At 40.5% G+C, this 13,341-nt stretch overlaps 1 protein-coding gene across 1 annotated transcript in view; it reads right to left on the minus strand.

The window, feature by feature from the left end:
- LOC126457110 (ATPase H(+)-transporting accessory protein 2) overlaps positions 1-13,341 on the minus strand; it is a 75,010-nt gene that overhangs the window by 17,675 nt on the left and 43,994 nt on the right. Inside the window, exons 4-5 of the mRNA XM_050093157.1 lie at positions 916-1,050; positions 208-393 (exon numbers count right to left, since the gene is read on the minus strand). Coding sequence (XP_049949114.1) covers positions 208-393; positions 916-1,050 — 321 coding nt within the window. The remainder of the gene's footprint in view (positions 1-207; positions 394-915; positions 1,051-13,341) is intronic.

Below are 13,341 nucleotides of genomic sequence, written 5' to 3' on the forward strand. Positions count from 1 at the left end.
AATAACAGACTTCAAATGCTGCGTAGAAAAGGGAAGGATCTGTTAAATATGTGACAGGAAGTAAGGAGTTATGGAGGTTGTATACCATGAATGTTTCTGCTCAAAATTCTGAGGATGCAATTAGATACTAACTGCTCAAAATTTTAATCATCTGGATAGATTACTACGTGAGAAGAAACATGTCAAACCTTCTAGTTTCAGCCTTACCTGACCATCATATGAGTTAATAAATCCTTTTTTCAAATGAATTATTGCATCTCTAAGTAGCTGCTTTGCCTCGTCAGCTGCAGGAGAGTCTTCTCCATGCAAATCAATGACAGGATGAAGTCCGGAGAACACAATCCAATACAGGTCTGGCAACCCATCTCTCAGATCTTCATTTTCTACGTATTCCTGCATATTATGAAACTAGTATTTAGTACAGATTTCTGATATGTTCTGATTACTATTGTAACTTTTGAATTCATTAGCTTTTTATTTATTTGACAATTCTCTAGCTAATTAATAGAAATGATTCAATTAATTATATACAAGATTACTTTCTTTCAGTCTAAGAAGACTCATTTTCAAACTAAGTGGCTGTATGTCAGGTTACAGGTCCTTTCCCCCTCATATCCAGTATTCATTACTGACTGTAAATAGATCAAAGTGCAATACCTTTCTACAGTCTAAATTCTTTCAGTAATATCTGGCCACCTAGTCAATTCATGATACATTACAGATGGAACACACACTCATTTACACACAATTTCTGAGAGATCCACACATGTTCTTGCCCAGCCATTGTTTAAGAACATCTTTCCAACATTATATAAGTATATAGTTTTTAAGAAAATTCAATATTCTTGTAACACACTACCATCTTTCTTAAATGATTTACAGTTACCAGTTACGTTAATACTTAATGTTTCTCACCTTTTCACCCAAATTATTCAGCAGATGAAGCTGTCTGAGAAATTCCACATCTTCAGTGTTGCTATCATCAAGATATGTAACAGGAAAGTCAGTTGGATTCAACAGATCAGTTTCTTCATCAGAAGCAGTGCTCACCTAAAACAAAAATAATATTTATTATATGAACTTTTTAAAAATCAGGAATGAAAAATTAACGACATGGCTGTCACAGTTTGGATGGGTTTCTCTGACAAACAAAAATAAGGAAAAGCTTCCAATTCTTGATGTAGAGCTGTCATGCTATTTGTAGACTTATTTTACATTTGTTTAAGAAAGAACAGATCTTCAAGCCAATAAAAAAAATTGAAAGAAAGAAATTTTACTGCATAGGACTTTCCCTGTCGATTTTAAAAAGGCAGATTGTTAACCACCTCATGTGGATGAGGTTCTGTATTGTGCTCCACTATTTCTGCTGTTTTTAATAGGATAAACTGGCACTACAGTGCTCATCTCTGCCACGCTAGTAGCTTTCACTAAATCAGATAAATGCTAAATATGTGCTTTTTGTATGCTTGTGTATGTATGCAAGCTAACTTTATGGTTTTTTTTCTTAATTTAAAAGTGGGACCGCATGTCGGGTAAATTCACTTCGAAATTCTCAATTTTAACTTTTTTTGAACAAACAAAGTGTGCTTCCCCATTATTTTCAATTGAATATATCAAAAATCTTCTATGTGTCACAATACACTGTATTTTTTACTGTCAAAACGTGGAAAAAAAAAAAACAAAAAACCTAACTGTTACTACACACCAGCTCCAACAAACATTTACACATGCCAAAAATTTTGGCAGTAGTATCCTCATTCAGACAATTGTTCCCTGTACATGTACATGTGTTCAATGTACATGTGTACATGATTAAATATACCTTTTTGTGACTTTTTAGAAACTTTTGAGCATGTAATCTGTTTCCTCATAAATTGATGGTTATGAGCAACAGATGTGCGCTCTCCAAAGTTTTGCAGTATCTGTAATATCTGGTCTGTAAGAATGTTCCCCATTAATTGCAATGTAGTACTTCCATATATTTTCCACTGTTTGTTCTATGGAAATGTACACAAGTTCATGATTGCAATGTAAATATAGCTCTTAAGTCAACTCCTGTGGCATAATATTGTGTTCTGTAAATATTATAGCTGTCGCATCACGTTACATTATATTCAGCATCTGCATTCCGCAGCTGTGTACATTTTCTGCATTTGTCAAAATGATCTGCTACTTTTGAATTTGTTACACAAAGTTCTTACTTTTGTCGTAACACAATTACTCTGAGTGGTAAAGCTTCAGTTCTTAAAATGAAATTTTATTCTTCTTAACATAATGGATCCAAAAATTAAGATATAGCCAGTAATCTTAGTTTAAAGTTATTTACTACTATTTTTTAAAGAGCACTGTAGTAGTTACAATGCAGTCCCAACGATAATATTGTTCTCCGGGAAGGGACGAGTTAATTGCTGTTTGGATACAACTGAAAATCCTTGATTATGGTCAAGAGATTGTTATTAGGAGAAAGAAAACTGGTATTCTACGGATCGGAGTGTGGAATATCAGATCCCATAATCGGGCAGGTAGGTTAGAAAATTCAAAAAGGGAAATGGATAGGTTAAAGTTAGATATAGTGGGAATTAGTGAAGTTCAGTGGCAGGAGGAACAAGACTTCTGGTCACGTGAATACAGAGTTATAAATACAAAATCAAATAGGGGTAATGCAGGACTAGGTTTAATAATGAATAGGAAAATAGGAATGTAGTTAAGCTACTACAAACAGCACAGTGAACGCATTATTGTGGCCAAGACAGATACGAAGCCCACGCCTACCACAGTAGTAAAAGTTTATATGCGAACTAGCTCCGCAGATGAAGAGATTGATGAAATGTACGATGAGATAAAAGAAATTATTTCGGTAGTGAAGGGAGACGAAAATTTAATAGTCATGGGTGACTGGAGCTCTATAGTAGGAAAAGGAAGAGAAGGAAACGAAGTAGGTGAATATGGAATAAGAGTAAGGAATGAAAGAGGAAGCTGCCTGGTAGAATTTTGCACAGAGCATAACTTAATCATAGCTAACACTTGGTTCAAGAATCATAAAAGAAGGTTGTATACATGGAAGAAGCCTGGAGATACTAGAAGGTATCAGACAGATTATATAATGGTAAGCCAGAGATTTAGGTACCAGGTTTTAAATTTTAAGACGTTTCCAGGGGCACATGTGGACTCTGACCACAATCTATTGGTTATGAACTGTAGATTAGAACTGAAGAAACTGTAAAAAGGTGGGAATTGGAGGAGATGGGACCTGGATAAATTGAAAGAACCAGAGGTTGTAGAGAGCTTCAGGGAGAGCATTAGGGAACGATTGATAAGAATGGGGGAAAGAAATGGGTAGCTTTGAGAGATGAAACCGTGAAGGTAGCAGAGAATCAAGTAGGTAAAAAGACGAGGACTAATAGAAATCCTTGGGTAACAGAAGAGATACTGAATTTAATTGATGAAAGGAGAAAATATAAAAATGCAGTAAATGAAGCAGGCAAAAAGGAATACAAACGTCTCAAAAACGAGATTGACAGGAAGTGCAAAATGGCTAAGCAGGGATGGTTAGAGGACAAATGTAAGGATGTAGAGGCTTATCTCATGAGGGGTAAGATAGATACTGCCTACAGGAAAATTAAAGAGACCTTTGGAGAAAAGAGAACCACTTGCATGAATATCAAGAGCTCAGATGGAAACCCAGTACTAAGCAAAGAAGGGAAAGCAAAAAGGTGGAAGGAGTATATAGAGGGTCTATACAAGGGTGACGTTCTTGAGGACAATATTATAGAAAAAGGAAGATAATGTTGATGAAGATGAAATAGGAGATATGATACTGCGTGAAGAATTTGACAGAGCACTGAAAGACCAAAGTAACAAGGCTCCGGGAGTAGACAACATTCCATTAGAACTGCTGACAGCCTTGGGAAAGCCAGGCCTAACAAAACTGTACCATCTAGTGAGCAAGATGTATGAGACAGGCGTTATACCCTATGTCTTCTGAGTCTTTCGCGATGGCATACATGAATAATACGTTCTCAGTTTTCCAGCCGCATCAATTCGAATAAAATCCTCGAGTTCTCGATGGCCATCTCCACCATCATCGTCAGGAGTTCACTAACTGCCGGGGCTGTTATAGTCTCTCGCTTATATAGGCATCATGACATCAGCAGCCAATCAGATCAATCCAATGTGGCATGCGTGTGTAAGTCGACCCAGGCAGCTAGCGGAGCTATTGCCCGTGGCAGCACCGGTGATGTCAGGTGGCGCCAGGGGTAGGTGCCACGTTAAACTGCTGCTCCCATGTCGCGCATCTGTCTCTGCTTTCTTTCGATGTCCAACGCCTGTCCCCATGCCCTGCTGAGTGGGTATCCCAGGTCTCTGTTGGAATTATTGTCGTTTAAGCAAATCTCTGCCACTTCCTTTCTAACGGAGTCCCAATATGTAGACGCATGAGCCAACACTTTTGTATTTTCGAACTGTGTTTTATGTCTGTTTTCTAGGCAATGCTCCGCGATGGCCGACTTGTCAAGCTCCCTTTGTTTTATATGGCGCTTGTGCTCAGTACAACACTCCGCAACTGTGCAAATTGTGTGTCCAATGTACATGCTGCCACATTCACAGGGTACACCATACACTTGAAGAGCAATGTCATCTTTAACAGGGCACAACATATCTCTTATCTTGGGGGCGGGCCAGAACACTGGTCTTAGCCCATGTTTCTGCAGCAGACGTCCTAGCTTACTGCTAGTTGCTCCACAGTATGGCAGGAATATAGTCCATTTGGCCTCTTCTACGGAATCAACAGGGAAGAGCAATGTCATCTTTAACAGGGCACAACATATCTCTTATCTTGGGGGCGGGCCAGAACACTGGTCTTAGCCCATGTTTCTGCAGCAGACGTCCTAGCTTACTGCTAGTTGCTCCACAGTATGGCAGGAATATAGTCCATTTGGCCTCTTCTACGGAATCAACAGGTGTCTCATCGGCGGCCCTTGAAAGCGTTTGTGATGTCTCTTTTGCTGTATCCATTTTCCCCGAAAACATGTTTTAAGTTCTGCAATTCAGACTGTAGGTGGTCGTCGTCAGAGATAATCTTGGCTCTATGAACCAACGTGTTCAGGACAGCTTCCTTGTGTACAGGGTGGTGGAAACTATTGGTGTTCAAGTACTGATCAGTGTGTGTGGGTTTCCGGTACACTGAATGACCAAGCTGGCCTCCTGCCTTCCACTCAACCAAAACATTCAAGAATGGTAGCTTGCCATGCTTCTCAATCTCGACAGTAAATTTAATGTTGGGATGGACACCATTCATATGATCGACGAACTGCTGTAGTGTATCTTCACCATGTGGGCATATCAGGAAGGTGTCATCAACGTATCATAGAAAGCAAGATGGCCGTAATGTCGCAGTTTATGGAGCCTGCTCCTCAAAGTGCCCCATGAAGAAATTTGCAACTGCTGGAGACGGTGGTGATCCAATGGCTGTGCCGTCAGTCATCTCATAATATTCATCGCAGTACAAAAAGTACATTGACGTTAGGACATGACGGAACAACTTACCGATTACAGATGGAAAATGTTGGGCCAAAAGATCCAGTGTATCTTGTCTTGGCACCCTCATAAAAAGTGACAACATCCAGGCTAACCATTAGGTCGTTTGGGCCTATCTTCATTCTCTTGAGTGTCTCAACAAATTTCTGCGAGTTGACAGCATGGTGTTCGCAATGTCCCAATTTTGGTGCTAATAATCCTGCCAGATGTTTAGCAAATCTGTATGTGGGCGAAATGATTGCACTAACAATGGGCCTCAGTGGAACACTTTCCTTGTGTTTCTTTGGTAATCCATAAAGCCTGGGAGGTCTGGTGGCACGAAGCGTTAATTTCTTCACCACTTCATCTGGTAAGTCAGAATCCTTCAATAACTTCCCTGTCTTTCTGACAATGGCCTGTGTGGGATCACAACTAAGATTGTGGTACGTGGGGTCTTCTAATAAATGTAGCATCTTCAGGTGGTAGTCTGCAGAGTTCAGAACCATGGTGGTATTCCCTTTGTCGGCTGGCAAGACAACCAACTCTTCATCCTCACGTAATAACCGTAAGCAACGTCGTTCCTCCTGGCTAATATTAAATTTTGGTGGCTTAGCTTTTGCCAGGATATGGCTGGTAGTTAGCCTGGCGTCCTCAGCTGCATCGCGCGAAAGATTCCTAATGCACTGTTCTATTCCACTAATTATATCCAATATTGGCAGACGTCGTGGAGCTGGAGAAAAGTTGAGGCCTTTACTCAGTGCTGATATAGAACCGTCGTCCAGTTCTTGGTTGTAAAGATTAACAACTGTTCTCTGGGCCCCCAAGATACAAGATATGTTGCGCCCTTTTAAAGACGACATTGCTCCTCGAATGTACGGTGTGTATGGTGTACCCTGTGAATGTGGCAGCATGTACATTGCACAGACAATTCGCACGGTAGCAGAGCGTTGTACTGAGCATAAGTGCCATATAAAACAAAGGGAGCTTGACAAGTTGGCCATAGCAGAGGAATGCCTAGAAAACGGACATAAAATACAGTTCGAAAATACAGAAGTGTTGGCTCATGCGTCTACATATTGAGACTGTTATAAAGGAAGTGGCCGAGATTCGCTTAAATAACAATTTCAACAGAGACCAGGGATACACAGTCAGCAGGGCATGGGGAAGGGCGTTGGACATCGAAAGAAAGCAGATTCTGATGCGCGACGTGGGAGCGGCAGTTTCAAACGTGGCACCTGCCCCTGGTGCCACCTGCCGTCACTGGAGCTGCCACGGGCAATAGCTCCGCTAGCTGCCCGGGTCGACTCACATGCACGCCACATTGGATCAATCTGATTAGCTGCTGATGATGTCATCATGCCTATATAAGCGAGAGACAGTAACAGGCCCGGCAATCAGTGAACTGACGACGATGGTGGAGATGGCCATCGAAAGCTTGAGGATTTTATTCAAATTGACGCAGCTGGAAAACTGAGAACGTTTTATTCAGGCGATATACCCTCAGACTTCAAGAAGGATATAATAATTCCAATCCCAAAGAAACCAGGGGTTGACAGATGTGAAAATTACCGAACTGTCACGGCTGCAAAAATACTAACACGTATTCCTAACAGAGGAATGGAGAAACTGATAGAAGCCGACCTTGGGGAAGATAAGTTTGGATTCCGTAGAAATGTTGGAACATGTGAGACAATACTGACCCTACGACTTATCTAAGAAGATAGGTTAAGGAAAGGCAAACTCGCGTTTCTAGCATTTGTAGACTTCGAGAATGCTTTTGACAATGTTGACTGGAATACTCTCTTTCAAATTCTGAAGGTGGCAGGGGTAAAATACAGGGAGCAAAAGGCTATTTACAATTTGTACAGAAACCAGAGGGCAGTTACAAGAGTCGAGGGCCATGAAAGGGAAGCAGTGGTTGGTAAGGGAGTGAGACAGGGTTGTAGCCTATCCCCGATGTTATTCAATCTGTATACTGAGCAAGCAGTAAGGGAAACAAAAGAAAAATTTGAAGTAGGAATTACAATCCATGGAGAAGGAATAATAACTTTGAGGTTCGCCGATGACATTATAATTCTGTCAGAGACAGCAAAGGACTTGGAAGAGCAGTTGAACGGAATGGACAGTGTCTTTAAAAGAGGATATCAAAGGAACATCAACAAAAGCAAAATGAGGCTAATGGAATGTAGTCGAATTAAGTCAGGTGATGCTGAGGGAATTAGATTAGGAAATGAGACACTTAAAGTAGCAAATTAGTTTTGCTATTTGGGGAGCAAAATAACTAATGATGTAGGATGTAAAATGTAGACTGGCAATGGCAAGGAAAGCTTTTCTGAAGAAGAGAAATTTGTTCACATCGAGTATAGATTTAAGTGTCAGGAAGTCTATTCTGAAAGTATTTGTATGGAGTGTAGCCATGTATGGAAGTGAAACGTGGACAATAATTAGTTTAGACAAGAAGAGAATAGAAGCTTTCGAAATGTGGCACTACAGAAGAATGCTGACGATTGGATGGGTAGATCATGTAACTAATGAGGAGGTACTGAATAGAATTGGACAGAAGAGAAATAAGTGGCACAACTTGACTAGAAGAAGGGATCAGTTGGTAGGGCATATTCTAAGGCATCAAGGGATCACCAATTTAGTATTGGAGGGCAGCGTTGAGGGTAAAAATCAGAGGGAGATCAAGAGATGAATACACTAAACAGATTCAGAAGGATGTAGGTTGCAGTAGGTACTGGGAGATGACGAAGCTCGCACAGGACAGAGTAGCATGGAGAGCTGCATCAAACCAGTCTCAGGACTGAAGACCACAACAACAACATGGTCAAGTAAATGGAAGTTGTTGAGAATGAATGTGGTAGGAGAGCTATATATATTTTTCAAAGGTACATAACAAAGATATCGAAGGTACCCGAGTACTATCGTTTTGCTAACATTGTCTCCTTTGCAGGTAATACAGGGCCTATCACCCCATTTAACTCTGACTGCGCGATGTGTCAGTGGTAGGTCCATGGGCCATGAAGAAATCAGGGTACTATGCTCATCCCCACTTAACAACAAATTTGCAGTACTGCCTCCAAGTGAAGCTCAGCCAATGCACGATACTTTACTTGTTGGGAATCCTGCCATATTCTCTGTCAGGGGGAGAAATGCACAAAAAGATAGTCTGCAGCAAGGGATAAGCAGAATCACCTTGTGGCTGCAGTAAGTAGGCTTTTAGGGGACTCATTCACTATACTGAAGGTTCTACACGAACAGGCACTGAGGGGAAAGCGAGTACGACCAGCAGGTGTTTGTGGCACACTTTGAACAAACATCTCCTAATATCTGGGCTCTGAAGATATACTTTGACCATTCCATTGATTGGCAGGGAATGTTGAGAATACCAGCTAATACTCACGGAATTTTAACGAATTACAATCTCAGCACCTTCCTCGTAACTATCTCCTGATTCTGAGTGGAGTGAAGGGAAGGGCCTGAACCAAAGACTTTGAAAGATCTATGACAAAGTAGGTTTCACTTTTCTACACTTTAACCAGAGTTGAGAGCAGCAAGGTCCCCTTCAGTGGCTCAGGGGTGCACTTCATGCTACCCAGGTAGTCGAATGTGTGTGATATGCACACAGTTATTTTTATCCCCCTTTAAGGTGAATTTCCATTCTGTCATGAGAATAATAACTGCACTGAAGGTGACCCTGAACCATTAGTGTTCAATTAAAGGAAATGCCACAAACATATGAACTTTAAATCCTAGGGGGTCAAGTATTGAACCAACGCAACAAAATGCCAGTCTCTAGCCCTCCTGTAAAGCAGTGGGCAGAGCAAGACATCCTGCAAAGCAATATTAGGTATTTTTCATGAAAACTACTTACAAAAGACAGTTTGGAAGTCTATCCAACATGCAAATGTATTAGATCTAACATCAACAAACAGACCTGGCCTCTGAGGATGTCTACACTGAAAGTTGTCAGTGACCATGAGACATCTTTTTAATAACATAAGCTGTGGAATACACCTTCTCAGGAAAGAGATCTGTTGTGAAATTAGTTGTGATAGATAGTGTTTACAGGTGTTTGTGTGTTCATGTATTTGTACTTTTTAACAGTGTTATATGATGTGTTTATGTGTTTTCCATTTTTTCAGAAGTGTATTATAACAGTTTCATGCTCTATTTACATCACTGATGATACTTCTTGCCCATGTTGTGACTTCCTTGTAAACTAAGTACATGTTTTCTTTCCAAATCGTGCACCGAATGGGGTGGCTAGGCCAACGTTAATGCACTGGACTTGCATTCAGGAGGAGTGGCTTTCATAACCTGTCTGCCCAGTCCAAATTGGATTTTCCAATTATGCCAAGACAAATGCTGGGTTTGTTCCATTGATATGGATTTAGCACACTTACTACCATATCCTCACTTAATCCTATCTGTGTGTGTGTGGGGGGGGGGGGGGGGGGGGGATGCACCCCCCCCCCCCTCCCCCACCCCCCATAATTGCTTCACAGATAAATGAAATTGTGATGTGTAAAATAGCATAAAAGACACAAAAAACGTTTCTGCAGATACAAGTAGCTGGCTAGCTGAACACTGATATAAAAAATGAGAAGTCACCCACTCAAATATTAAAATGTGTTCCCTAACAACTTAGGGTCAATGGGTTGAAGGGCAATGTCCTATATGCAGCTGTAAAAATTGATCTTGCTTCATCTGAGTGATGGGGTGGAAGTGTGCTTTGTTTAACCAACTGAAGTTTTTATTTTCAAGCATTTCTAGCCAATCCATTTTACATGTACCCTTGTTTCTCACCACTGACACAACAGCCCACAATGGGCTTTGTTCTATGCTACTGAATTCACATAAGAAAACCTGCTTGGCTGCTCCATCTCACCTCCTGCCAAAGATTCTGACATCTCCTAGTACCCAACAAGGTGACACCTCTGTACCTCACTTCTGCAGGAAAAAAATTAATATTCTGGATCTTATGGACAAGATTCTCTGCTAGATATACTCTCTTATGCACTTCAAGTAACTGAGAGAATCAGAGCAAAAGAGGAAAGCCTTCTGTAGGTGCCTCTTGTCTGCTTTAGAACCATCAAGATTACATAAAACTGTGCATAATAGATAGTGAATACAACTGCCAGGTGAAACCAAAGGATGTTGTCTGGGAAAACATTGGAAAAACCATCTAAGTCCCCTTGCTTGGAGTGATCTGTGTAGATAACTATTATTACACCGCTGTATTAAAATAGAAAGATGCGTATATTGATAGATAAAATATGGCTTATTCAACTTGGTGTATGCAAGTAATTTAAAATTAATCCTGGTTGTCTCCATAAGACTGCTTGGTAAAACATTGTAGGAGAATCCCGAATATCTGCTATGTCTGTCACAAGCTCTTTTGCAAACATCCCTAACGGCTTTGCAACTTGTGGGCATTTCAGGAATAGCTACTATGCTGGAAGGTGAGCAGCAATGGTGGATGCTGTAGACGTTTTTATCGACTTTGGTTGCCACTCTAAGGCCTGCATGGAGTACTGCGTCCAGTATGTAAGTATGAAGTTTGGGCTGAACAATAAATGGTACACCCATTGTATAGATGAGATTTTTAGGAAAAATGTAACTGTATATTTCAAGGATAGGCAAATGGGAAACGGAGGTGGTTTATTTGTTGCAGCAGAAAAGAAATTCAAATCTGCCAAGATAGAAATTGGTGTGAGATTATTTGGGCAAGACTCAGTATCAGGGATGGGCACAAAAAAGGCAACTGGATCCCTCTACTGCCTACAAGACTCATCTCCTGATGTAGCCGTAAACTTTAGGGAAAAAGTCAGTTCACTTTAACGTAAGTTCCCAATCGTATTGCAATAATCGGTAGAGACTAATCATACAACAATCAATGCGGAAAGTACAGCTTCGTTAGTGGTGGGTGTGATAAGACATACTGTGAAACATTACTAAATGCCTTCTCTGGCAACTACCAAGCAACAGACAGTTCAGAACCTCTATCATGATGGAAATATCTTTATTCTAATGGTAACAAATAGACCTGACCCCTTGGAGGATGTCCACATTGAATCTGGTATCAGTGACAGCAACACTTGTGGCAACAATGATTACCAAAGAATAGAGGCCTGACCCCACCTGCAGTAGTTGGTGGTCATGTGTGCAAGAGGTGTGCTTGCTTGTGTGTATGAACGGTGGGTGTTTGTTTTGTTGATGAAGCCTGTGGCCAAAAGCTTTATGCAAGTGTCTTAATGGTCCCTGTCTGCATTTTAACCTGTGTTCTTTATGGTGAGTTGCACTAACTTTTTCTACATTGTTGCATTAGTTCAGTAAACCAAATAAAAAAGCAGTAGTGTCATACCTCAACGAGGAATTTTAAAATCTCAGCAGAGGGCAGGAGCATGTAGAGGAACTATGGCTCAGGTTTAAAAGAATAGTTGACATTGCACTGGATAATATGTACCCAGTAGAACTGTTCATAATGGGAGCGACTCTCCATGGTATACAGTGTAAAGAAATAGAGACTACTGCATAACATATGTAAAACAAAGCACTGGGCTATGGACAAGGAGATGCTGAATGAAATGTCTTTGGCTGTCAACAGAGCAATGTGTGAAATTGTCAAATGATCTTTCACAAAACCCAAATGAAATAGGTCTTTCACAAAACCCAAAGGAATTCTGGTCGTACGTAAAAGCTGTTAGTATCCAGTCCCTAGCAAATGAGATTGGAACTCAAATTGAGGGTAGCAAAGCAAAAGCCAAAATGCTTAACTCCATTTTCAAATGTTCCTTTACAAAGAAAAACCCACGAGAATTGCATCATACCACCGAAAATATGAGCGAAACAAGTATTAGTGTCAGTGCTGTTGGAACAGAGAAAATTATTACAATTTAACAGAGCTCCACGGCTCGATGGAATCCCTATCAGATTCTATACTGAATTAGCAGCTGTGTTAGCCCCTCTTCAACCATTATCTATTGTAGATCCCTAGAACAATACACCATGCCTAGTTCTTGGAAAAAAGCAAAAGTCACACCATTCTACAAGAAGGGTAGTAGAATGATCCACAAAACCACTGTCCAATATCACTGACATCGATTTGTTGTAGAATCTTATTCTGAGCTCAAACATAATAAGGTATATCTAACAGAATGACCTCCTCCATGCTGACCAACATGGATTCTGAAAACATCTATCATGTGAAAACCAACTTGCACTTTTCTCACTTGACATACTGAAAGCTTTGTCACAAAAGTCATGCAGATGCAGTATTTCTTGACTTCCGAAAAGCATCTGACTTTGTATCACACACACATTTATTGTTGAAAGTATGTTTATATGGGTTGCGCCTGGATTGAGGACTTTAGTAGGGAGGATGCAGCAGGTTATACTGGATGGAGGGCCATCGTCACATGTAGAGGTAACTTCGGGTGTAGCCCAGAGAAGTGTGTTGGGACCCTTGCTGTTCACGTTGTATATTAAGGACCTTGTAGACAATATTATAATAATCTCACTTTTTGAAGATGATGCTGTTATCCATTACGAAGTACTATCTGATAGAAGCTGCATAAATATTCAGTCAGATCTTGATAAGATTTCAAAGTTGCAGAGATTGACAACTTGCTCTAAATTCAGATATGTGAAAGTGTGTACATCACAAAATGAAAAAATATAGAATCCTATGATTATAGTATCAGTGAATGACTACTGGAATTGGTCAACTCGTAGAAATACCTGGGTGTAACACACTATAGGGATATGAAATGGAATGATCACATATGCTCAACTGTGGGTAAAGCAGGTGGTAGACATTGGTTT

The sequence above is a fragment of the Schistocerca serialis genome, chromosome 2 (assembly GCF_023864345.2).
Source record: "Schistocerca serialis cubense isolate TAMUIC-IGC-003099 chromosome 2, iqSchSeri2.2, whole genome shotgun sequence".
Classification (NCBI taxonomy): domain Eukaryota; kingdom Metazoa; phylum Arthropoda; class Insecta; order Orthoptera; family Acrididae; genus Schistocerca; species Schistocerca serialis.